The sequence below is a fragment of the Salvelinus fontinalis genome, chromosome 36, assembly GCF_029448725.1.
Source record: "Salvelinus fontinalis isolate EN_2023a chromosome 36, ASM2944872v1, whole genome shotgun sequence".
Taxonomy (NCBI): domain Eukaryota; kingdom Metazoa; phylum Chordata; class Actinopteri; order Salmoniformes; family Salmonidae; genus Salvelinus; species Salvelinus fontinalis.
Window position 1 is genome coordinate 5,284,908 of NC_074700.1, and position 26,898 is coordinate 5,311,805.

At 47.7% G+C, this 26,898-nt stretch overlaps 1 protein-coding gene across 3 annotated transcripts in view; it reads left to right on the forward strand.

Annotated features, from left to right (window-relative positions):
- Positions 1–26,898, forward strand: part of LOC129835068 (cGMP-specific 3',5'-cyclic phosphodiesterase-like) — a 90,143-nt gene that overhangs the window by 54,175 nt on the left and 9,070 nt on the right. For 2 of the 3 annotated variants that reach the window (XM_055900421.1, XM_055900418.1), the window contains exons 8-14: positions 6,067–6,134; positions 18,724–18,832; positions 18,930–19,014; positions 20,122–20,297; positions 21,006–21,065; positions 23,106–23,252; positions 24,239–24,364. In XM_055900421.1, the coding sequence (XP_055756396.1) occupies positions 6,067–6,134; positions 18,724–18,832; positions 18,930–19,014; positions 20,122–20,297; positions 21,006–21,065; positions 23,106–23,252; positions 24,239–24,364 (771 nt within the window). The remainder of the gene's footprint in view (positions 1–6,066; positions 6,135–18,723; positions 18,833–18,929; positions 19,015–20,121; positions 20,298–21,005; positions 21,066–23,105; positions 23,253–24,238; positions 24,365–26,898) is intronic. The other variant, XM_055900420.1, reaches the window with a different exon arrangement.

Consider the following 26,898-nt stretch of genomic DNA (forward strand, 5'->3'; position numbering starts at 1 on the left):
AGTCGAGAGGAATGTGCCCATTCCCGAATCGAGGAACGGGCAGTGTCCAGGACAAACATCTGGTCTAACGGACCCGGTTCTCTATACCCCAGATGAGTGCAGCCGCGAGACAAGAGGTAGGGAGGATGGTCTTGGGGTCCGATGGTGTAGCAGTGTGGCAATAGAGGCGTGACAGCACATCCGGCTTCACATTCTTGGACCCCGGGAGGTAGGAGATGGTGAAGTTAAATCGGGTGAATAGCAGGGCCCACCGAGCTTGCCTGGAGTTGAATTGCTTGGTGGTGTGGAGATATTCCAGGTTCTTGTGATCTGTTCATACTATGAATGGGTGTTCCGCCCCTTCTAACCAGTGCCTACACTCCTCCAACGAGGAAAGCGCAAGGCTGCAGCTTTTGGTCTTGGGCCAAACGCTGGGACCTCCACCACAAACTGCCAGGATGGATTAGGATGGGGGCGGTAGTGAATTGGTGTTTGAGGTCCAAGAACGCCTGGTCTGCAGCTGGAGACCACGTGAACGGGACCTTGGGAGAGGTGAGTGCTAACAGGCGGGAAGCCCGGGTGCTGTAGCCCCAGATGAACCGGTGATAGAAATTGGCAAACCCCAGGAAGCGTTGCAGCTGCACTCTGGAGGTGGGTTGCGGCCAATCCACCACCGCTCACACCTTTTCAGGATCCATCTGGATGTTGCCTGCAACTATGATATACCCCAGGAAGGAGATGGTGGAGCGCTGGAATTTGCATTTTTCCCTTTGACTTACAGCTGGTTCTCCAGAAGAAGCTGGAGGACTTGTCTGACATGTTCTTGAGCCGAGTGTTAAAACACAAGGATGTCATCAATGTAGACAAATACGAACCGGTTCAACATGTCCTGGAGAATGTAATTTACCATGGCCTGGAACACAGCAGGAGCGTTGGTCAGTCCGAACGGCATCACCAGGTATTCATAGTGCACGCTAGCTGTGTTAAAGGTGGTCTTCCACTCATCACCTTCCCGGATCCGTACCAGATGGTAGGCGTTCCGTAGGTCCAACTCGGAGAAGATGGTAGCCCCCTGAAGAGGCTCGAAAGCCGAGGCGAGGAGTGGAAGTGGATAACGGTTTTTAATCGTGATGTCATTCAGGCCCCGGTAGTCGATACACGGACGCAGGGTTTTGTACACAAAGAAGAAACCTGCTACGGCGGGGGAGGCAGAAGGACAGATACCCCCTGCAGCCAGGGAGTCCTCAATATACATCTCCATTTCCTTGGTCTCCGGACCTGACAGGGAATAAAGCTGCCCCCGGGGCATTGTAGTGCCCGGGAGAATGGCGCAGTCAATGGGCCTATGCGGAGGAAGCGTGGTGGCACGGGCCTTGCTAAAAATCTCCCAGAGGTCCTGCTACTCCGTGGGAATGACGGACAGGTCCAGGGCTTTTCCCAAGCCCGCAGGCAGCGACAACTTCAGGCAACGCCCATGGCAAGACGGGCTCCAACCAAGGATAGGACCAGTAGCCTAGTCAATCACGGAATTGTGCCTCTGGAGCCAGGAAAACCCCAAAACCACGGGTGCATGAGGGGATTCGATTGGCAGGAACTGCATTTCCCGTAGCTCCACAATACAGACAGCTCTAGGTGTTACGTCTGCGTAAGCTCTCAGCAGGAGACAATCTAGCCCTGCCCAGTTGTATGGGCTCTGGAGGAGACGATTCGACAGCCCTCGGTGAACTCTGAGAGACTTCGGCCGACATCGGATCCACCCGGAAATGTGGGCTTCGGGGATTTACGGGTTTCCTCTGAGGTGAGGTGTAAATCGAGGACGACCGTCGGCGACAGGGAACAGACTCCCTCTCCCTCCCAAGTTCCCGTAGCCGTCCATCGATCTGGATGGTCAATGCTATGAGGGAGTCGTGGTCCAGGGGAAGCTCCAGGGCTGTGAGCTCGTCTTTAATCACATCCGACAACCCATGAAGGAACACATCAAACAGGGCTTCTGGGTTCCAGGCACTCTCACCCGCCAACGTGCGAAAACCCACCGCGTAGTCTGCCACACTACGAGCCGCCTTGCTCCCGGACAACGGAAAATCTAACACTTTCTGTACCTCCGCCACGAACTCCTCCAATCTGAGGTAAACGGTGGATTGTTGCTCCCACACCGCCATAGCCCAGGCAAGAGCCCTCCCGGACATCAGGGTTATCACGTACGCTATCCTCGAGCGATCCCAGGGAATTTAAGAGGGCTGCAGCTCAAAAATGAGAGAACACTGGGAGAGAAACGCCCGGCAGGATCCGCGATCTCCAGCGTAGCGCTCCGGAGGTAAATGTGGTTCTTGGGAAGCCGGTGTAGATTGGTGAGAAACATCACTGATAGTGGGGTAATTGACAGTCTGGGGGGTTACTGTAGTGTCGGGCTGACTCACAGACAATCTGCGGAATTGCTCCAGCAATGTGTTGAAGTCATGTCTGGAATCATTCCATAAGACCTTGAAGTAACTCCTCGTGTCTTCCGATGGTGGCTCCCTGGGAGGAGACGGCATTGCGGAGCTGGTCCGAGTCTGCTGGGTCAGTCATAGCTGGGTCAGTCGTACTATCACGACTCAGGATATGACTCCGATGCAGACACGGGAGGCGGATAGTACAGTTCTCAGAAGATTTATTCGAAACACAGGGCAGGCAAAGGGCAGGTTGAGGGCAGGCAGAGGTTCGTGATGAGGTCAAAGTCAGGCAGGTACAGGACGGCAGGCAGGCTCGGGGTCTGGGCAGGCAGAATGGTCAAAAGCGGGAAAATCTAGGAAACAGGAAGGCGGGAAAGAACGCTGGTAAGACCTAACAAGACAAGACGAACTGGCAACAGACAAACAGAGACCACAGGTATAAATACACAGGGAATAATGGGAAGATGGGTGACACCTGGAGGGGGTTGGAGACATACACAAAGACAGGTGAAACATAAACTCCTTTCTATGTGCATCAAAATTACGATCTGTTTCTCTGAATTGCCCTGTGAAAGCCTAACACTATAAGATCATTTTGGCAATAGAACAAGCTTCAAATGATGCCCACCTGACTCAGATTTCGAGTTATAAATGGCCCATTTTTGGATTGCGTAAACACAAACATGGTCAGGTTACTGAATGTATCCAGAGTATTTTCAGATTTCGTTATCAACAAATGAGTCGAAAAGTACAGTAAATGTAAAATGCACATACAATGAACGGTGTATTGTAATGTTAAAATTCAGTCTTGTGTCAGGTGAACTATTATGTCCTCAAATTTTGGTACATTTTTTCCCCCATAATCTCCTAAATGTTCTCTTTCAATTGCTACCATGCTTATGCATATGTTTTTCATATTTCTTCTGTAAGAAATACAATTCAATTTAGCCTTATCCGTATAGGCCATTTCCCATTAGTGTAAAGGGTTAAAGTCACACTTTAACCCTCATTTATACTAACAACGAAGGGATGAATTTACCAAGAATTTCCATGAATAATATATGGATTTTTTCACCGTTGAGACATTACTTCTTAGACGAGCTATACATTTTCTCGAAATATGAGTTTGTAAGCTTTTAGTGTCTATCTGTATGACAAGCCCATATGCTTATGTCAATGTAAAGGTTTGCACAAACTCAACAAAGACATACAATGTCCCTCTGTGTAAACTCCAGCAAATGACAAAGCTAGCCTGAAACAAGCATTTGAATCGTTTGCCAAGTCAGAGCCCCGAAACCTCATTAACTAAGTTCTGTGACTTGTCTAGGGAAGTTGTTACCATTATCCACTGAGCCCCTAGAAGTGGCGACGCTGGGGTGGTTTTGTGTGATATCTGATACGGTCCGACCTGTGCTTCACCCAACGGGAGGTCAGCATGATGTCCTCCCGTTAAAACTCTCCTCTTAAAAAAAGATACATCTCAGTGTTCTTTTGGGTCACACACTGACTTGAATCCAACCGAGAGCGGTATCGGATGTGGTATGTATAACCAACCAGGCCAGATAAGGCGACTGGGTTTCGTCTGCCTGACATGGACCTTTATAAACAACCTGGATTAGTTATTACGCCAAACAATTAGAGACATTTTTTATTTATACTGAACAGAAATATAAATGCTGGTCCCACGTCCCATGTTTCATGAGCTGAAATGAAAGATCCCAGTTCATTTTACATACGCACAAAGAAGCGTATTTCTCTCAACTTTTGTCCACAAAATTGTTTACATCTCTGTTAGTGTGCATTTTATCCTTTGTCAAGATAATCCATCCACCTGACAGGTGTGACATATCAAGAAGCTGATTAAACATGATCATTACACAGGTGCACCTTGTGCTGGGGACAATAAAAGGCCACTCTAAAATGTGCAGTTCTGTCACACAACACAATGCCACAGATGTCTCAAGTTTTGAGGGAGCTTGCAATTGGCATGCTGACTGCAGGAATGTACACCAGAGCTGTTGCCAGAGAATTGAATGTTCATTTCTCAACCATAAGCCGCCTCCAACGTCATTTGACAGAATTGGCTCCTCCCAGGCCCACCTATGGCTGCACCCCTGCCCAGTCATGTGAAATCCATATATTAGGGCCTAATGAATTTATTTCAATTGACTGATTTCCTTATATGAACTGTAACTCAGTAAAATCTTTGAAATTATTGCGTGTTGCATTTATTTTTTTGTTCAGTATACTAGGATCCCCATTAGCCGACGCCAATGGCGACAGCTAGTCTTACTGGGGTCCGACACGTAGCGAAAAATACCTCATAGACAAAGTACTTTACAATTGACATACATTTAAAAACATTAGCATGTAGTGTGCATCTGTGTGCTCGTTAAACGTCCCCTGTGTCCCCTGTGTTGTTGCTATAAAAATCGACCCGAACGGTCTGCTGACACACACAACCGTTAAAAAGTTTGGGGTCACTTAGAAATGTCCTTGTTTTTGAAAGAAAAGCTAATTTTTTGTGTATTAAAATAACATCAAATTACGTTGACTGACGTTGAAACACCAGTCTCAACACCAACAGTGAAGAGGCGACTCCGGGATGCTGGCCTTCTAGGCAGAAAGACAAAGAAAAAGCCCTATCTCAGACTGGCCAAAAAAATAAAAGATCAAGATGGGCAAAAGAACACAGACACTGGACTGCTGATAATGGGCCTCTGTACACCTATGTAGATGTTCCATAAGAAATCAGCCGTTTCCAGCTACAATAGTCATTTACAACATCAACAATGTCTACACTGTATTTCTGATCAATTTGATGTTATTTTAATGGACACATTTTTTGAACGTTTCTTTTAAAAACAAGGACATTTCTAAGTGACCCCAAACTTTTGAACGGTAGTGTAGATGGATGCATATACCCCTACGTCTAAGACAAAAGCCAAGAGTTAAACGTATAGGACTTGGTGGAAACATTCCCTGACAGGATAAAAAATGTATACTAATGACACCCCCCGAACGAACACGACTTCTCCCCATCAATGTCATGTGAATGACTTACTCAGAATCCAAACATCCCGTCTTACCCTCCCGGCTCTTAAACATGGAAAATGGATCCTTTGCGAGGGGAGTGCAGGTTGAAAACAAGTCCCTATAAGGGAGTAACCGTGAGTCCTGGAATGCTGAAATAAACTCGGCTTCTGGCAAGGCCTGATGTGTAATATATCAACTTCCCTCTCTTCTTTGGGAGCGGGCAGAAAGAGGATTGTAGGGATGGCAGTGCCTCCATTATTATCGTTTGGACATGAGCGGGGAACCTGATATGTCCTGAATGAAAACTCTCACACACACACGTCATGATATACACACACACACACATACACTCTCTCTCCGAAGTCTACATTTTTACTTGCATGAGGGCCCATGCACACTTGACACACGCGTGCACGCTGCACACACACACACATAGACACATTCTCTTTCTCTCTCTCTGAGGTCTATGCTATGCTGAATTTGTGTGTACTGTCATTGGAGACTAATAGCATTAGCTGTAAGCCTGCCGGGCTGGCATGTCTCTCTCTCTCCCTACTCTCCCTCTGTCAGTAATGGCCGCTGTAAGGTAAATAACCGCTGTGGTGGTTCTGTGTTCCAGAACTCCTTCTCCAGCGTGTTTCACATGGAATACGAGGAGCTGGGAGAGGCCATAGACGTCCCCAAAAGGTAAGGCGATAACCGCTGACTGTTAAACATGACTAATTTGAAACGGGTTGTTCCTCCCAATACTGCCTAATATGAGAAATATGGCTGCCGTGTATCGCACTGGTGGGTGATATTACTCTGATGACAGAGGGCTGTGAGTTGCGCCACAAAGTACTTTGAATTAGAGAAATACTCATTCTCAATCGTAACCTCTACTGGGTTGAGTGTGTATTTGTACAGTACGTATTGAGTGATTGTCTTTGTAGGCCTTTGAGAGAGGGGGGTCAGATAAAGAGAGCATCCCAAAGATCTGGAATGAGCTTATCAGCTCTCTCTAATGGGGGAGGAAAGAGAGACGGAGAGGTAGAATGAGAGGGAGGACGAGATGAGAGGGGGAGTGAGAGTTGTTAGCTGCTCGCCCTCTGCCAGGGGAAAATAAATAAGCCTTACATTGAAATGTAGAGGGGAGGTAAATCACTGTAGCCTGATCCCGGGGGAAGATTTGTGATTTGTTCTCGTACGTCTCGGAGCCCTCCAGCCAGGCAGCGAAACGCCTACTGCTCACTTCAATCTCTATCTATCTCTGTCTCACTAACTCACATCCATTTACAATAGGATTGTACGTGGGTGGGAGCGTGGGTAGTGAGATGTGGGTGGGGGTGGGGGTAGGGCCAGGAGTTTTTCCATGTCAGGAAAAGCTCCTGCCCCTAGCTATGAGGTTTAGTTGAGACCTGTCTGACTTTAACAGATCTGACTCAAGGTCCTCTGAGGTCTCTTAATGTTTTCAAGAAGAATCCCACATCATCCCTCTGGCAAGAGCCTTGACATCGGATCATGAGCTACTGCCCTGTCCCTGTTAGAGGAGTGCTTCTGGTCTGATCTAAGAACGCTGAAAACATTTCTAAGAACCCCTTTTAAGACTCATTGGACAGCTCCTCCATCACAATCTGTTTAGGAGCAACCTATTACGACGAAGGGAGATTTTTCTTCCCCTTTGGAAGGCTTTCAGAGACGGGCCTACGAGCGCACGTCACGCACGGACACGGCTGTTTTTGAAGTCGGAATCCAAGGGCTCAGCCGAGATCTATGCGCTAGTCATGCTGCCTGACAGGCTGTATTGGTTGCACATGTAGGTAGCTAAGGTTCATGTCTCAATAAGCAATGCTACAGAGCCCAATAGGGGGAATAAAATGGGGGGGGGGTCTATGTGGGAGATGGCAAGTCAAGTGTTGTTTATTATAACAGTCAGTGAACAACCCTTCGACGTCATGTCTTCTTTCTACGTGCTAGGTCTGGGGCTAATAACTTGGAACTCAATGTAATTCACTTCAGCTAAGGTGAAAGACGATTTGTCTTCTATTTATCTAAACCGCTCTTGGTTGAAAGAATAAAATGGCAATAGTAATGTTATATCTTTAGATGATATGGTTGCAGACTATATGGAACAGAAATTGGCCATTTTTTCTGTCTGATTGGCACAGGGAGCTGTGCTGTAGGGACCGTATAGGCATGGTGGCCTATAGATCACAATCACCTAAAGGTCATGGGTTCGTGCTCCAATTGGGTTCATACCACACAAGCTTTTGTGTGCTCATACATCACCAACTATCAACAAAAAAATCTGGGAGGGGGGGGAGATTATCAGATCTCTCTAACGGGGGAGGGAAGACAGGGGGAGAGGGGGGATGAGATGACAGGGGGAGAGAGAGTGGTTAGCTGCTCGCCCTCTGCCAGGGGAAAATAAATAAGCCTTACATTGAAATGTAGAGGGGAGGTAAATCCCTGTAGCCTGATCCCGGGGGAAGATTTGTGATTTGTTCTCGTACGTCTCGGAGCCCTCAAGCCAGGCAGCGGAGCGCCTACTGTTCACTTCAATCTCTATCTCCACCTCACTAACTCTCATCTCACAGCCATTTACAATAGGATTGTATGTGGATGGGAGCGTGGGTATTAGGATGGGAGGGGTGGTGTGTGTGTGTGTGGTGTCGGTGTGTGTGTGTGTATGTTGTGTGTGTGTGTGTCTGTCTTTCTGTCTGTCTGCCTGTCTGAAAGTGTGTGCACTTGTCCTAGAGAGAGAGAGACAGAGAAATGGAGATAGACAGCAAGAGAGAGCATGCTCCCAGGCAAGACACAGAGAGACTTCCAGGGGGACAGAAGTGAGATGAAACAGACCCGGTTGCTTTTTCCAAAATTGTGTCTCATTCTTTTACATTCTGGCTCAGCTGACCCAAAATGCTTTCTATTCTGTTTACATCTTCTAATGGGCCGAATAGGATGTTCTGTGTATACTGTAGGACCACTCCTGTCTGAAGAGGCAGTCATTTGTAGCGCTCTGCCACACGGGGCCAATGCCAAATGGGATACAGCTAACAGCAGGATGTTAGCTATGACTCAGTGGTCAACTGCCGGTGGGAGGCTTTTTAGGAACACACACACACACACACACACACACACACACACACACACACACACACACACACACACACACACACACACACACACACACACACACACACACACACACACACACACACACACACACACACACACACACACACACACACACACACACACACACACACACACACACACACACACTTGACATTAGCCCTGGGCGAAGGAGGCCGAAACTACACAGCATGAAGTAGAGGAATGTCACAGAGAGGGTAGTTCAGTCCTGTTCTGAATCGATGCAACCCTATTACTCATTGAAGCTCATTTTTGTATAATTATCTCTAGTAGTGTTTGTTTGATTCATTGATCCTCTAAATTCCTGGGTTATTTGTTTGATTGAAAGACTAATTGTACCTTTTATATTGAAATCAAGTTTCACTGTATAATCACAGTTTCCTTTTTTAGGTTCGATGTTCCTAATGTGAGAGTTGCGTTGAGGCCAGCATGTGATAACACTGTGGTAATTAGCCAAAAGACTGCGCCTGGACACACACACACACGCGCTGTCCCGTCCAGCACCATTCCAGCCAATTCCATCACATTCTCCAGCTGCGCTGTCTCTCTCATTAGTTTCTAGTGCCATCTAATCATGGCTAATCTAGCTAAACGAGAGCTCAGGCGTGATCGTTTTAAGGATGGTCAACACGCAGTCACAATCACTCTCACACACACATCAAAGTAACAGTGGCGATTTTAGCATGTAAATCTTGGTGGGGCAAAAAAAAAAAGTGGGATGAATGCCAGCAAAGCCACTACACAACACACAACAATACATTAATTGCACTATAACGTGACAAACGGTGCCCATAAACTGTTAGGGCCAACATAAAGCTGTCCCAACCGCAGTCCCAATACCATACCACTGCTACACCTGGCTATCAGCGAAGCCTTGTCTGGCAGCGAAACAGTTCAATCAGCCTCATTTACTGCCTTTACAAAAACATAGCTGATATGGCTGACTTGCTTAAACAAATGTGGTTAATACTGACAATTGAGATGTACAAACTATGGCATAAGGGGACAACAAGCGGATAAGAGGCGATCCGTAATTTCGATTAAGACATTAATGAGCAAGCTAGGACGGACGTAGTCAATATAACTATTTGTTCAGCACTTTTGAAATGTACAGCAACAGAATTCAGAACATGGGCCATTCTTACAGTGTTCTCCCTGCACACCAAATCAGAACCATAGGATAAATATAAAGGAGGCATATAAGCAGACAATGAAAGCTGTTACAATATCTGATGATTACATTTCTTTAGAACAGGTTATACGCTACATGTGCACCACCAAGTCAGAACATTAGGCAGAATTAAGAGGGGAAAGTAGACCAAATTATTAAGGGTGATGCACATGGGCTACTAACAGCTTACTATACAGTATTACTTTCTTAGCTATAGTATACATATCTCCCTGGCATATTACATCATTTATGCAGTAGCATTCAAGACAATTTTGGACTCACCTTGTTGTGCTTTGCTCACTTGAACAGTACACTTTTATCAGGTTTGAGGTAAGACCCAGATCCAGACAATGTTGAATTAACAACAGTTTATTAATCCAACAGGTCAAGGGCAGGCAGGTTTCAGTAATCCAGATAGGTGGGGCAAAGATACAGGACGGCAGGCAGGGTCAGGGCAGGCAGAAAAGGTCAAAACCAGGAAAACTAGAAAACATGAACAATTGAGAGACAGGAACAGAGAGGAAAACGCTGGTAGGCTTGAAGAAACAAAACGAACTAGCAACAGACAAACAGAGAACACAGGTATAAATACACAGGGGATAATGGGGACGATGGGTGACACCTGGAGGGAGGTGGAGACAATCACAAAGACAAGTGAAACAGATCAGGGTGAAAAACCTCTAGGGGTGCCAACTGGCGTCCTACCTGGGCGCATACCTGGTTGACCGGGGTGTCGGCTTGGAAATCCGCAATGAGACCTGGGTCCAGAATGTCCCAGGCGCGAACCCATAACCCTCCCAGTCAACCAGGTACTGGAACCCCCTGCCCCGAGGTCGAACCTTCAGGAGACACCTCACCTTGTATGCCGGTTGGCCGTCGATGAGACGGGGGAGATGGGTGGGCCTGGAAACAGGAGACAAAGGGCTGTGAGACATGGGTTTAACTCTGGACACATGAAATGTGGGATGTATATGAATGGTAGGGGGCAACAGAAGACAAACAGCAGAGGGGCTGATCATTTTAGAGATGGGAAACGGGCTTATAAACCGGGGGGAGAGTTTTCGGGATTCCACCAGATTCCACCCGGGTGGATAGTCATACCTTCTGCTTGAGACGATACCGGGGTGACGGGGTCCGATGGCGAATCGCTTGTCATCGATACCTGTACGTGGTCTTGAGGAGGGCCGACTGGGCTCTCCTCCAGGTACGACGACAGTGGCAGACAAACATCTGGGCAGAAGGTAAGCCGACCTCTTTTTCCTGCTCAGAGAAGAGCGGGGGCTGATACACCAAGGAACACTCAAATGGCGATAGGCCCATGGCAGAGCAGGGAAGGGTGTTGCGGGCATATTCCACCCACACAAGCTGCTGGCTCCAGGTGGTGGTGGGGTTGGCGGAGACAAGGCAGAGCAGAGTAGTCTCGAGGTCCTGGTTGGCACGCTCCGACTGGCAATTGGACTGGGGATGGAACCCCGAGGACAGGCTGGCCGAAGACCCAATGAGGGTGCAGGATGCCCGGTCGGAGACCATGTCCACGGGCAGTCCATGGATCCGGAAGACGTGCTGCACCATGAGCTGGGCCATCTCCTTGGCTGAGGGTATTTTGGGGAGAGGAATGAAGTGGGCGGCTTTGGAAAACCGGTTGACCACAGTCAGGATGGCAGTGCTACCCTCAGACGGGGGGAACCCGTGATGAAATCCAGGGATATGTGGGACCAAGGTGAGGGACAGGCAATGGTTGCAGAAGACCAGCCCGAGCTTGCCGAGGAGTCTTATGAGATTTAGACTGGTTTTCCCACAGCAAAATGGCATGAAACAGGGTGCGAGCACCGAAAACAGAAAAGTTCTCCATTTGGCGCAACAGAGTACTCACTCCTACCGGTGAGCCTGGTCTTTTACCGGACAAGAGGACACAAAATGACCAAGAGTCCCGCAATACAGACAACTCTTCGTGTTGATCCTGTATTGCCGTTCCGCTGGCGACAGCCCAGCTCTGCCTACTTGCATAGGTTCGGGAAGCGGTGACTCGGCCAGCTTGGCAACTCTCGGGGAAGGATCAGGAAGCCTCGGGTTCTCTCGTCAAAGGGACCATCGGGGACTTCCGGGTTGACTCGGAGGCAAGGTGGAATCCCTGGACGTTCTTGGTATCATAGAGACGGGACAGCACGTTGGCCTTAGCGTTATGGGAACCTGGTCTATATGAGATGGTGAAACGAAATCTGGTGAAAACATCGCCCACCTTGCCTGGCGAGGATTCAGTCTCCTCGCCGCCCGGATGTACTCCAGATTACGGTGGTCAGTCCAGATGAGAAAAGGGTGTTGCGCCCCCTCAAGCCAATGTCTCCACACCTTCAGAGCCTTTACCACAGCCAGCAACTCCCGGTCCCCCACATCATAGTTTCGCTCCGCCGGACTGAGCTTCCTCGAAAAGAAAGCGCAGGGGCGAAGCTTCAGTGGCGTGCCCGAGCGCTGTGATAGCACGGCTCCAACACCAGCCTCGGATGCGTCCACCTCCACTATGAATGCCAAAGAGGGGTCCGGATGAGCCAATACGGGAGCATCGGTAAACAAAGCCTTCAGACGACCAAAAGCTCTGTCCGCCCCCGCCGACCACCGGAAACGCACCGGCCCCCATTTCAGTAGTGAGGTAATGGAAGCAGCCACCTGCTCAAAACCCCGGATAAACCTCCGGAAGTAATTGGCAAACCCTAAAAACCGCTGCACCTCCTTCACCGTGGTCGGAGTCGGCCAATTACGCAAGGCCGCAATGCGGTCACCCTCCATCACCACCCCAGATGTGGAAATGCGATACCCTAGGAAGAGACGGCTTGTTTGGAGAACACACATTTTTCGGCCTTGATGTACAGGTCATGCTCCAACAGTCGCCCAAGTACCCTGCGCACCAGAGACACATGCACGGCGAGTGTAGCGGAATAGATCAGAATATCATCGATATAAACCACCACACCCTGCCCGTGCAGGTCCCTGAGAATCTCGTCTACAAAGGATTGGAAGACGGCTGGAGCATTTTTCAACCCATACAGTATGACGAGGTACTCATAATGGCCAGATGTGGTACTGAACGTGGTCTTCCATTCATCTCCCTCCCGGATACGCACCAAGTTATACGCGCTCCTGAGATCCAGTTTTGTGAAGAAGCGTGCTCCGTGAAATGACTCCACCGCTCTGACGATGAGAGGTAGTGGGTAACTGAACCCTACTCTGATGGAATTTAGACCTCTATAGTCATTGCACGGACTCAGACCTACCTCCTTTTTCTTCACAGAAAAGAAACTCGAGGAGGTGGATGACGTGGAGGGACGAATGTACCCCTGTCCCAGAGATTCGGTGACACATGTCTCCATAGCCACCGTCTCCTCCTGTGACAGGGGATACACGTGACTCCTGGGAAGTGCGGCGTTTACCTGGAGGTTTATTGCACAATCCCCTCGTCGATGAGGTAGTAATTGGGTCGCCCTCTTTTTACAGAAAGCGATAGCCAAATCGGCATATTCAGGGGGGATGCGCACGGTGGAGACTTGGTCCGGACTCTCCACCGTCGTTGCACCGATGGAAACTCCCACACACCTACCTGAGCACTCCTCTGACCACCCCTTTAGAGGCCTATGTTTCCACAAAATGTTAGGATTGTGATAAGCCAAACAGGGAATCCCAGCACCACTGGAAATGCAGGAGAATCAATGAGAAAGAGACTAATCCGCTCCTCATGACCCCCCTGCATCACCATGTCCAGTGGAACCGTGGCCTCCCTGACCAGCCCTGACCCTAATGGTCGATTATCTAGGGCGTGCACGGGGAAGGGTTGGTCCATCTGAACCAAGGGAATCCCTAACTTAAGCGCGAACCCGCGGTCCATAACATTCCCCGCTGCGCCTGAATCTACTTGCGCCTTATACTGGGAATGAGGGGAAAACTCAGGAAAGGAAATCAACACATACATATTACCAACAGGGAGCTCTGGGTGAGCCTGGTGCTGACTTACCTGGGGTGCCGAGCAGTGCTCTGCCTGCCCTCTCGACTCCCAGACGAGTTCCTCCAGCAGGAGGCTCCTCCTCCGGTCGCCCTAGCTGCAGCACTCCCTAACTCCATGGGTGTCGGAGCAGGAGAGCTGGGAGGTGGAACGAACAGGACCCGATCTGGACGCACACAAGCAGCCAGCAAGTTGTCCAGCCTGATGGACATGTCTATCAGTTGGTCCAGAGTGAGGGTGGTGTCTCAACAAGCTAGCTCCCTGCGTACGTCCTCCCGTAGGCTGCACCTATAGTGATCCATCAGGGCCCTGTCATTCCACCCCGCGCCGGCAGCCAGGGTCCGAAACTCCAGCGCGAAGTCCTGTGCGCTCCTCGTATCCTGCCTCAGATGAAACAGACGTTCAACCACCACTCGGCCCTCTGGTGGGTGGTCGAATACAGCCCGGAAGCGGCGGGTGAACTCTGGGTAATGGTCCCTCGCCGAGTCTGGACCCTCCCAGACTGCGTTGGCCCACTCCAGGGCTTTGCCCAAAAGGCAGAAGACGAGGACGTTGACACTCTCCTCTCCCGAGGGGGTCGGGTGAACGGTCGCCAGGTAAAGCTCCAGCTGGAGCAGGAACTCCTTGCACCCGGCGGCCGTCTCATCGTACTCCCTCGGGAGCGCGAGACGAATCCCGCTGGGTCCGGACACCGCCGGAGAAAGTGGTGGTGCAGGCTGGAGAGTGGCTGAAAACGGTGTAGAGAGGCCGCTCCTCTCCCATCTCTCCATCACTTGATCCATAGCCGTCCCCAGACGGTGCAAAACTGCGGTATGCTGGAGGACACGCTCCTCCATGGACGGGGAGGGCGCGTTCGCTCCTGCTGACTCCATGATATCGGGTGCGGGATTCTGTCAGAATCTCCCTAGGAGAGGTGGGTGTGGAGTCAGGCGAAGGAGAGCAAGAATATCCAAGAAGGGTGTTTATTAATGTCCACCAACACAACAGGTACAGGACCACAAATGTAGCCACAAGAACACAGGAACGCAGTCAGTAAACAAAAACGGAGGAAACACTCCTCTGCTAAACTGACGTGCGGGCAAAACAGTCCCGTGACAATACACCTGCTAAACAGTAAAAAAAACGCAACCCAAACCAACAACAGTAAATACAAACAATCCCGCACAAAACCTAGCGGGTAGGGCGAGATTAAATACCCCACTGATTAACTAAACTAGACACAGGTGAACACAAGACAGACAAAACCAAACGAAAAAGGAAAAGGGATCGGTGGCAGCTAGTGGGCCGGCGACGACGACCGCCGAGCGCCGCCCGAACAGGGAGAGGAGCCACCTTCGGTGGAAGTCGTGACACCCCCATTTTGAGAATCCTCTCAATTTCTGAGAAAATTACAAGATTTAAGAACATTCATTCACATGTAGAAAATGCATACATCCTACATAAACCAAGAAGCACAAAAACAATAACTCATTGCATGGTATCCTGCACGTGACTGGCTGCTATAGCACTGGCTCAGCCTCCTTCCAAGAAACTTAGCACGGTCTCCCATTTCAACCACATAATACAGATCAGTCTCAATGCATTCTTAATCTAAATGACTATAATTTGATGTAGTGTAGACCGCTACAATCAACCTGATACCCCAAAAGTCTAAAACAATTTTGGGCACAGTTGACCAAACCCCCCCTGGCACTGATTATTCTGCCGTCCTTTTCGTTGTCTTCTGATAGCTTTACAGTTCAAAGTGGATGGCCATGATAATGTCCCAATTTCAATGTCTCACCTGAGCCGCCATCACCTTTACCACCCACTATGGATCAGTCCATTCGTCAACCAGTATACCAGCAACATAAGAGAAGTTTAGAACAGATTTCTCTCCATGCTTACTCCACGTGGACTCCTCTCACACTCCTGAGAGAAACATGAGAGAAAAGCAGTTGATCGCTTAGGTCGGATGCTGTACACCGGTTGCTGGCTCGGACTCATTTCTCTCGGTAGAAGTGGTGCGGACAGGACCGTATTGAATGCCTTTGTCACTCTTCTTCAGCCAGTTAGAGGGGGGTTTGAGGTACACACACTGTTCGGTCCAATTATCTCTTCCATGCATTAAGATACCGTCTGATGTCACTTTTTATGATAACCTCGAGAGGACAGATCAGAACAACAGTTTAGTTCAGTTCATTAACTACATGATAAATTATTACTTTTACCAATTATTCAGACTACAAATGTCTAAACGTACGTGAAAGAGAATAACAACACATTCTATTGAAACTATTCTTTCAAATTGGCTTATACTCCCCATCACACTGTCAACTTCATCACAGAGCCACAGGATCAGGACGTTAGACCTATAATCCATCGGGAATAGAACAGAACAGAACAAACAACACAACAATCCTTCACATATCACTCCATACACTCCTACACATCACTCAAGGTGTGTAAACTTCAATCCAAAACCTCAGAGGACTGTACCCTCCCCCATTTTGACACATAACTCGCCATGTGAGTAATGTGTAAAAAAAACAGTTGGTCAAAAAAGAAAACAACATTTCAAATAACAAAATCAAATTAAAATCACTAGTCTTAAGAACTCCATAAATAAAAATAATTGTACCCATACGGTCATAGGAAAATAGACGTAGGGCAGCCTACCCATAGTCAAAGGCAACGCTCTCTCTTTCTTCACATTGGTCCAAATCACAAATATGGCTAAGAACTATAAACTTCATCAAAATTATCAATTTTACAAAAGACCTTGAAATCAGTATTACAATTGACCTTAAATTCCTTATCCAAATGGCTTTCCAATGAGGGTGATCAAAACACAATGGAAAGTCATGACAGAGGTCAGAGGTCAAAGAGGTGTTTCTTACTATATTAGACAAATTAATGAACAGTCAAACATTTCTTACATGTCATATCCCAGGTTTTTATTACAGTCCTTTATCAAAATAAATAATGTGTTTAATTAAAACTCAGAAAATAAAAACTTCTGAAAATTCTATGTGTGTGCATGCCCCTTTAAGATACCTTGGCACTAAGACAAATGGAAAACTCACTAAACCCAAAGAAAATAGAACACACAAATCAAACATAGTATTTTAAAAACATCAACAAATAGTCATAACAAGTGTGTTGTGTGTGGGTATTTGCAAACCTTAACTAACTGGCAACAGACAAACAGAGAACACAGGTATAAATACACAAGGGATAATGGTGAAGATGGGTGACACCTGGAGGGAGGTGGAGACAATCACAAACACAGGTTAAACAGATCAGGGTGTGACAACTTTGTCATCAAAGTCTAGAATTCTCTAGATGTATGGTGCTTTCAAGACAACTGGGAACTGAAAAAAAAGTTGAATCATGATGACGTCAGTAATCTTCGGGGTGGTAGCTCTAGAAAGAGTCCCGACTAACAATTCCGAGTTGGATGACCGTTCAAAACATATTTTGCCAGTCAGCGCTCGTTTTCCCCCCCAGAGTTCCTAGTTGTCTTGAACTCACTAAAGTCAGATTTCCCAGTTCCGAGTTAACAGTTGTTTTGAGCATAGCCAATGTTGAATGTTTATCATTTTAAGCTTGGAAAAGAGACCCTTAAACCCAAAATAGGGACCACACAGCCACTCCGCTCAATAGCAGGCTAGTGATTGCTTTGCAGTGCTTGCAGTTCGCCACTGATTCCTTTCAAACCACTCATTGTGGATTTTGCGATTTCCAACTTGTTGTGTAATGTCCAATGGCCGATGAGCACCGATATGTTTTCCTTTTATTTTCATTATTTCTCTTCATATGACCAGGATTAAAAAGGATTTGCCAGTAGATTGTCAACTTGATTCATGATGATGACTGTTAGCTAAGATTTTGAAAGTATGATGTTGACATGATCAGTCCAATCAAAGCTACTGTAGATATAATGTGATTTGACGTCATTTTATCTGTGGCCAATGACCTTGAGCCTTCTTGGATGGGCACTTCTAATGTAACTCTATAGCAGCACCCAAGGGGCTTGAATTTCAAGCTCTACCCTTAGATTTGGCAGTGACGTAGTGTCCCAATGAGTGACAGAACACTGAGCCAATTATGGCGCAACTAGAAAACATTCCCAAGCCCTACGCTCCATATTTTCCGCTGGCTGCCCCAACACCACCACCACAGAAAGCACTGAGCTAGGCTGAAACACCTGCATTTTGCAGCTACATTGCTCATGCAAAAAAGAGAATGTTTTTATGGAGGCTTTTATTAACTCACTAACGTGGGGCTCCTGTATGACGGGTCGCCACTGCAAAGTAACAGTATGCGACTGCGAACCATATTGGAGAAGAGTATACTTTTTTTTTAAACATAAATTCACTGCAGACGATTCTTAATCCTTAACCCTCATCCTACCCTGAGTTGATCAAATGAGGACATATCGCTCGCCCCCGTCACGCCGGCTGATGCGGAGCGCAGCAACGAAGGTTCTCCACCTTTGTCCGTCTTTTGGCCATCCCCTCAACCGCGCCACAGCTTTGCTGCGGCCGTTAGAGCTTGTCTTTTAAAGACATATGCAGTAGAACACATGGGATATTATACAGTATATGAATGTGTTAGTTAATCATGTTTCTGTCTGTACTGGCATCAGATGAGATAATAAAAACAGTCATGATGCCGTGACAAGCCTGGTCAAGCTTAATCATAGTCAGTTCCTTCTGACAATCAGCCAAGGTGTTCTTGAGTCCAGGTATGGAGCCTTCAGCACTGGCTAGAGTCCAGTGATCTGCCTCACCAGTCGTCATATCAGGAAGAGCGCTGGCTTATGTACATGCGTATTCACCGAAGCTTAGAAAACAATGCAATGGCAACGCGATGAGATCCACCCAACTCAGCAGAGCAGTTCTACGCTAAGGATGCTTGGGGTGTTTATGTGTGAGTAATGTGGAAGTTGTCAACGGTCTAATAAAACAAGTATTTCAATGGTGTGTTCCCCACAGGGACTGTGACGTGAGTCAGATAAACTACATGTACGCCCAGTACGTGAAGAACACCATGGAACCTCTGAACATCTCGGACGTCACCAAAGACCAACGCTTTCCCTGGACGGTCAGTGCTGAACGTGGTCTGTTCCAGAATGTTCGACCTATGTCGGCCATCTTTTTTTGTTGTTGTCCAGAGCCTCATGGTTCTTTGTTTCCTTCAGAGTGAGAACCCAGAGCACCCCAGTAACCAGATCAAGAGTTTGCTCTGTACTCCTATCCGGAACGGGAAGAAGGATAAAGTAATAGGTACCTACCTCTCTCTCTCTCTCTCTCTCTCTCTCTCTCTCTCTCTCTCTCTCTCTCTCTCTCCCTCTCCTTCTCCCTCCATATTGTTTGTGTTTTACAGATATCGCCCTATTGTATCCTCATTCATTAGCCGCAACCAAGAGTCTTTCCTCTCATTCATTAACGCATCCTTAGCATCAGCATCAATTGCATTTACATTATAACCGAACATCATTAGCTGAGATCATTACAAGACCTAAACAGGTCTTTCTTGTAATAGAGATTTGAATTGCATGTATGAATAAAGGCACAAATAGATCAATGAATTAGCTGGGCAGTGGTGCAACCATAATGTATGTCCCCCCACTCCCCGATGATCAAACAGAACAGGTCCCTTTAGCCTCTCCACCAACTAACCTGAAGAGTCCAGGAGACACTCAGATCAAAAGACAACCCACTGCCACTAGACTTTAATATAGAATGTGTTACCATACTTCCCCTTCTCCACTCAACTTCATTTCCCTCGAATTCATTTATGGATTCAAACGTGGACATTCTATGTTCTTAGTAGCTCTGACACTGACATTAATGAAGCAATATACATTTTTCCCTAATGTAACTCACTCCGGATAATGTCTTTGCATTAGTTAAGCCACCTATAATGTCAAGCAGGATGTGTAGGAGAAAGGTTCAGCTGAAGGTAAAGGGGAAGGATCAGAGTGTTGGCGACGACACGTTTCCATGATGTGACTAGTGAGTAGGTCTCCGGGCTGAGGATAGGGCAGGTGTTTTATATATTAGAACTTTGCTGTCAACAAACATTTCTGGGACTATTAGTCATGGAGTAGATGGAGCTTTTAGTTTCAGACAAGAGGCCCCTCACAGCAAACTATTGACTATTGAAAATGAGAAGCAAACTAAAGTTTTGTCCCCTTAGTGTCTGGAATGTGTGTCGGAAGCACAAAACCTTTTTGTCCTGTGTGTCAGAAGCACAAAACCTTTTTGTCCTGTGTGTCTGCAGCTGTGTGTCAGTACGATGTTCTGTCCGGTGTGCGTGCGCACGATTGTGTGTGTGTCATTAACGTCCTGATGTGTTTCCAACATTTACCCCTATGTCGGGTCTTGAAGGTGTGTGCCAGTTGGTGAACAAGATGGACGAGGCGTCGGGGAAGGTGAAGCCCTTCAACCGGAACGACGAACAGTTCCTGGAGGCCTTCGCCATCTTCTGTGGCCTGGGTATACAGAACACCCAGATGTATGAAACAGTGGAGAGAGCCATGGCCAAACAGGAGGTCACACTGGAGGTAAGAGACACAGGTCTCAGGTCAGTTTTGGAGTTTTACTAATGCTTCATGATAATGTTGAGGGAAGGTACTGTAAGATAATGCTAGCTCAGTGCCTCTGTAGGCAACTACAATATGGAGACCTCACACATGGGGGGGGGGGGGGATCGAGAGTAACAGCGATGGTTGCCATTAGGAAAGACTGGCTAGTCTTCTCCACACTCTGCTCCGTCTTCCCCCGCGGTAAAACAGAACTAGTGTATTCACTCCAACTCGATCCTAGACCTCTTCAGCCCTCGATGACGTATGTATCCCCCTCCTCTCCTGTTCTCTCCCTGACTGTTCTATTCTGGAGCTGTCACTGTCAGGGCTCACCCGGTGACGTCCCCTCTCGGCTGCAGCTGACACTCTCCCCGCCGTTACCCAGCAGCCACCACTTCAGCCCATTCTCCATCGGCGCTGTAGCCGTCACGAGGACTGACCTCTTCTAGCTTTTCTCAGTTTTTCTCCCCCAATTATCAATGACAGGCCTCTGATATGGATGGACTTGGGGTTGAAGGATGTGTGTGTGGCAGGGCTGTCTGTCTGAGGTCAGAAACATCTCCCGGGGGAGGAAGTCGGTGAAAGTGTCAGCAAACCTGTTTTTTTATTTGTCTAGTCTGTCAGAGCGATCGTGTTGACTTTTTAAGGATAACAGTCGCTGTGTGTTTGTGTGTGTGTCATTCTCAGGTCCTCTCGTATCACGCCTCTGCTGCAGAGGAGGAGACACGGGCGCTGCAGGTAACCGCGGTAAATTCCAATTTATTAACTTGACATTGTACACACTCGCACACATAACCTCGCGCCCGTACACAATGCCAGACAGATGCCTTCCTTCAGGCAGTCTAAAGATGAGTGGACTTCAGCCATCATGTAACGAGACCCACCACTGATTCAGCATGTAAACCCAACCAATTAGTAACACAATATGGCCGACTCTCACACTGATACATACATTAAGGCCTATGGGGATTATGGACTGAAGAAAAAAAAGAACATGAAAAAGACCACATGAGTGTTTAAAAGTGAAAGTGTGCACAATACCCATTCCAGAAAGCCTATTTAAGGCCCGAATCATTTGCTTTTAAAGATTCTCAAGGATTAATTGGGGCTAAGAGAATAATCAGACTCCTGCCAGCTAATGCTAAGATGTCAGCATATTTAACTCCTGATTAAGTCATTTAGGTGGAGAGTCTTTAGCTCTGCCGCTAGCTGCCATAAAATATGGATTAGAGTGGGAGCAGCTATTTAGTTAAAATGACTCATTTAATGACTTGTCCAATTATATTCTGACTGTGCACAAGAGGAGACAGTACGGCCACATAGGGAGAAGGGCTTTGTATAAGGCTATGCTTTCATTAGCTTTTACTCTGTCTCTTTTTAGTTTCCTTCTTCTTTTCTTCCTTTCTTTTTAATTTTTTGTTGCATTTTCGGATAAATCCATACTGCTTTCAAAGAAGCTTGGTCCCACCCCGAACACTATTAGATGCTCATTTATACTGCGTGACCTTTTCCGAAGATCATACGGCATTTTCATATCCTGAGATGAAATGGCCCGATGACGAAATCTAATTATAGATTTTCCCCTGAGGCAGTGGAGGCTGTAGGATGGTGGCTGAGGAGGCACAGCACAGTATCATATCTGGGCCACGGACTCCTTTTTAGGCCATGTCACCCTCCCCGGGAAGTGTTCCGTCACTGTTGCTGAGGCGTTGACTCTCTGAAGTATTGATGGTTCCCTAGTTAGCATGATACAGTCCACATCTACGGGCTGACTTTTATGTCCTTTGTAGCTTAGCTGGTAGAATATGGTGCTTACAATGCCAAGGGTTGTGGGTTCGATTCCTGGGATCACCCATGTGTTAAAAAATGTGGATAAAAGCATATGCTAAATGGCATATACTGTATCTGTGGTGGTAGTAAAAGCTGTTATGCTTTCTGTCTGACAGAATAATATGATGGGATTCCCCTGCTTTCTCTCTTTTATCTCTCTCAGTCCCAACGGCTTCTCTCTGTCTCTCCCCGTCTGAGCTGGCTCTGCTGCCAGAAAGAGATAGAGATCAAAACGACCAGACAGAGAGGTCAAAAAAATGCCAGTGTGTATATGCAAGATGGAGAAAGGAGGGGAGAGAGAGAGAGAGAGAGAGAGAGAGAGAGAGAGAGAGAGAGAGAGAGAGAGAGAGAGAGAGAGAGAGAGAGAGAGAGAGAGAGAGAGAGAGAGAGAGAGAGAGAGAGAGAGAGAGAGAGAGAGAGAGAGAGAGAGAGAGAGAGAGAGAGAGAGAGAGAGAGAGAGAGAGAGAGAGAGAGAGAGAGAGAGACTGCAGCGGATATAGACGGTGACAGCGGGACAGAAATGGAGAAGGCGAGAGAGGATTAATATACAACCACAGATAAAAGAGGAAGTGATCCGAAATAAAGTGAGAGACTGAATGATAGAGACAGCAGAAGAGGAGAGAGAGATCCTGTGTGCATTAGGGGGTGTCCTGTCTGCTCTGTGTAGATGTGCCGTCTGTCAGTTACAGGGGAGGCGAGCCGAACACAGATAGACGCTCCTCCTGTGTGCCTTAGACTCTGCTGATCACAGCTCATCGATTATTAATGCCTGCTATAGATCCCTGGTGTTTAGGGAGGGTATGTGGGCGTGCGTGCATGTGTGTGTGTATGTGCGTGTGTGCATACCTACAGTATATATGTGTGTGTGTACATGCGTGCATATGAACGTGTGTGTGTGTGTGTTTGTACATCCGTCTCACACACTCCTCTCCCCTCTCTCTCCCTCGGTGTTTGAAGGCAGCCACTGTTCCGTCAGCCCAGTCTCTGCGGCTGATGGAGTTCAGCTTCAGTGACTTTGAGCTGTCCGACGCTGAGACCACTCAGGCCACCATACGCATGTTTGTAGACCTCAACCTGGTCCAGAACTTCCAGATGAAATACAAGGTAGGTGTGTGTGCGTGCGTATAAATGTACGTACCGATGTGCATGTGTGTTGATGGTAGTGTGTGTGTGTTGATGGTAGTGTGTGTGTGTGTGTTTACGCGACTGTGCATACAAGTGTTGACGTAGATGTGTGTGTGTTCTAACATCCTAAAATACAGCCCATCACCCCATTATATATTATTAAGAGGTCCTTTTACGGCACAGTCGCCCTCCAGAGTGCCCGCGGCGCAGACGGCTCATAAAGAGAGCCTTTGATTGGCTGTGAGGGCCCTACACGGTTATTTTTCAGCTCTGTGAGTGAGAGCAGGCACGCTGGCCACCCAAGTGTATAAATAAGAGCAGGTCAGCTCTCTAGTTCCGTGTCGGGCTGTACCTCTCTGATCACTCCACTGCACTCCCATGAGGCACGGTTGACCATCACTGGCCTCAGAACAGCCACACGATTGAGAATTGAGAGGATACAGTATGAGAGATACCGTAGTGACCTTCTCTTTCAGCAGTGACAGTAGATTGGACTTGAGCAGTATACAGTGCAAAGCGTTTTGAGGTTGAGAAAAGGGGCAACGTAAATGCCGATCAAATTCATTTCGATTGTTGGCAAGTCAGGCGAAAAGCGTTAGCCACTACTATGCATTGACTCATGGGGATTTGATTTGGAAGCTGATGCCGGCAAACGGATGGACATGGGAAGATTGGATAAAGATTCCGATAAACAGAATCTAATGATTTGATTAGCAGTGTGGTCAAGGTCTTCTCTATAGTGCCAGTCAGATTTCCAGGCCGGCCAGATTATATCTATGCCCTACCGATTGAGGATGTGCAGATACTCACTGTCACTGTTTTCCATTTTGTCTGTTTTTGCCCTCCCCTCCTCCTCCTCCTCCCCCACATCCTTCCCTCTTTCTCCCCACTTTTTCTTGTCTATCTTCTACTGCGATCCCTCAATCCCCCCCACTCCCCCTCCCCCCTTTCCTCTCTCTCTGTAGAGTCTGTGCCAGTGGATCCTGAGCGTGAAGAAGAACTATAGGAAGAACGTGGCCTACCACAACTGGAGACACGCCTTCAACACCTCCCAGTGCATGTTTGCCCTGTTCAAATCTGGCCAGTTACAGGTGAGCTCAGCCAATCAATGGCCAGCATGGCAGGGATGCCGGGTCACTCCCTCCAATCAGCCGATAATCAACCCCAGCAGCACGTCTTATGTGTGTTAGTTCGATCAATGGCTAACCGTGCTGTAACTGTGCCATGACAGGGTCAGTCCGACTATTGTGTTTTGTCAGCATTGGCTTCCGGTAACCGCCATATTTAAATACCAAACAAAACACCAAATATTCTCTACGACATCTGAATGTGTTACTCTGATATCTTGATTGAAAGTTATCAGATATTATGAAGAATATTGTTATTACGAATAGCAAGTTGAAGACACTTGAACGGACACTTGAGCAAGCACTGTCTCAGACATAAACAGAACTCAACATATCCCAAACACGCAGTTCCAGTTTAATCCGGTTTAACCCTCGGTGCTCACACCCAGCTCTGTTCTGATGACTCTGCAGAGGAAGTAGTAGGTTAGATGTTACTCTCCCGTTGTTGCTAACAAATGGCTGTTGAGTTCATGTGTAAGCTGCTTTCTCAAGCAGACCGTGCTAAGAGCCTAACGCCCCTCTCTGTAATGAGACTAACTGTTGGTGCGTGTGTCTGAGGGTTTGTGTGTGCGTGCGTGTCGAGAGTTGCCGTGTGAGTTTGTTTGCCGAACCATTTGTGTCTCGTTGGTCGTATTTATGACTTGTGATAAGCACCAGTGTGTTCTTTTGTCGAGGTAGTGGAGAGGAGGGGATATATGTGTGCGTATGTGTATGGGTGTATGTGTGTGGGTGTATGTATGTATGTGGGTTTATGTATGTATGTATGTGGGTTTATGTATGTGTGTATGTGTGTGGGTGTATGTATGTATGTATATGGGTGCATGTGTGTGGTTGTATGTGTGTGAGTGTATGTGGGTTTATGTATGTGTGTACGTGTGTGGGTGTATGTGTGTGTGTATTTGTGTGGGTGTATGTGTGTGTGTATGTGTGTGTGTGTATGTGTGTGGTTGTATTTGTGTGGGTGTATGTATGGGTGTGTGTGTATGTGTGTGGGTGTATGTATGTATTGGAGGTTGACCGATTATGATTTTTCAACACCGATACCGATTATTAGAGGACCAAAAAAAGCCGATACCGATTAATCGTCCGATTTTTATATACACTGCTCAAAAAAATAAAGGGAACACTGAAACAACACAATGTAACTCCAAGTCAATCACACTTCTGTGAAATCAAACTGTCCACTTAGGAAGCAACACTGATTGACAATACATTTCACATGCTGTTGTGCAAATTGAATAGACAAAAGGTGGAAATTATAGGCAATTAGCAAGACACCCCCAATAAAGGAGTGGTTCTGCAGGTGGTGACCACAGACCACTTCTCAGTTCCTATGCTTCCTGGCTGATGTTTTGGTCACTTTTGAACGCTGGCGGTGCTTTCACTCTAGTGGTAGCATGAGATGGAGTCTACAACCCACACAAGTGGCTCAGGTAGTGCAGCTCATCCAGGATGGCACATCAATGCGAGCTGTGGCAAGAAGGTTTGCTGTGTCTGTCAGCGTAGTGTCCAGAGCATGGAGGCGCTACCAGGAGACAGGCCAGTACATCAGGAGACGTGGAGGAGGCCGTAGGAGGGCAACAACCCAGCAGCAGGACCGCTACCTCCGCCTTTGTGCAAGGAGGAGCACTGCCAGAGCCCTGCAAAATTACCTCCAGCAGGCCACAAATGTGCATGTGTCAGCATATGGTCTCACAAGGGGTCTGAGGATCTCATCTCGGTACCCAATTGCAGTTAGGCTACCTCTGGCGAGCACATGGAGGGCTGTGCGGCCCCACAAAGAAATGCCACCCCACACCATGACTGACCCACCGCCAAACTGGTCATGCTGGAGGATGTTGCAGGCAGCAGAACGTTCTCCATGGCGTCTCCAGACTCTGTCACGTCTGTCACATGTGCTCATGTGCTCAGTGTGAACCTGCTTTCATCTGTGAAGAGCACAGGGCGCCAGTGGCGAATTTGCCAATCTTGGTGTTCTCTGGCAAATGCCAAACGTCCTGCACAGTGTTGGGCTGTAAGCACAACCCCCACCTGTGGACGTCGGGCCCTCATACCACCCTCATGGAGTTTGTTTCTGACCGTTTGAGCAGACACATGCACATTTGTGGCCTGCTGGAGGTAATTTTGCAGGGCTCTGGCAGTGCTCCTCCTTGCACAAAGGCGGAGGTAGCGGTCCTGCTGCTGGGTTGTTGCCCTCCTACGGCCTCCTCCACGTCTCCTGATGTACTGGCCTGTCTCCTGGTAGCGCCTCCATGCTCTGGACACTACGCTGACAGACACAGCAAACCTTCTTGCCACAGCTCGCATTGATGTTCCATCCTGGATGAGCTGCACTACCTGAGCCACTTGTGTGGGTTGTAGACTCCGTCTCATGCTACCACTAGAGTGAAAGCACCGCCAGCGTTCAACAGTGACCAAAACATCAGCCAGGAAGCATAGGAACTGAGAAGTGGTCTGTGGTCACCACCTGCAGAACCACTCCTTTATTGGGGGTGTCT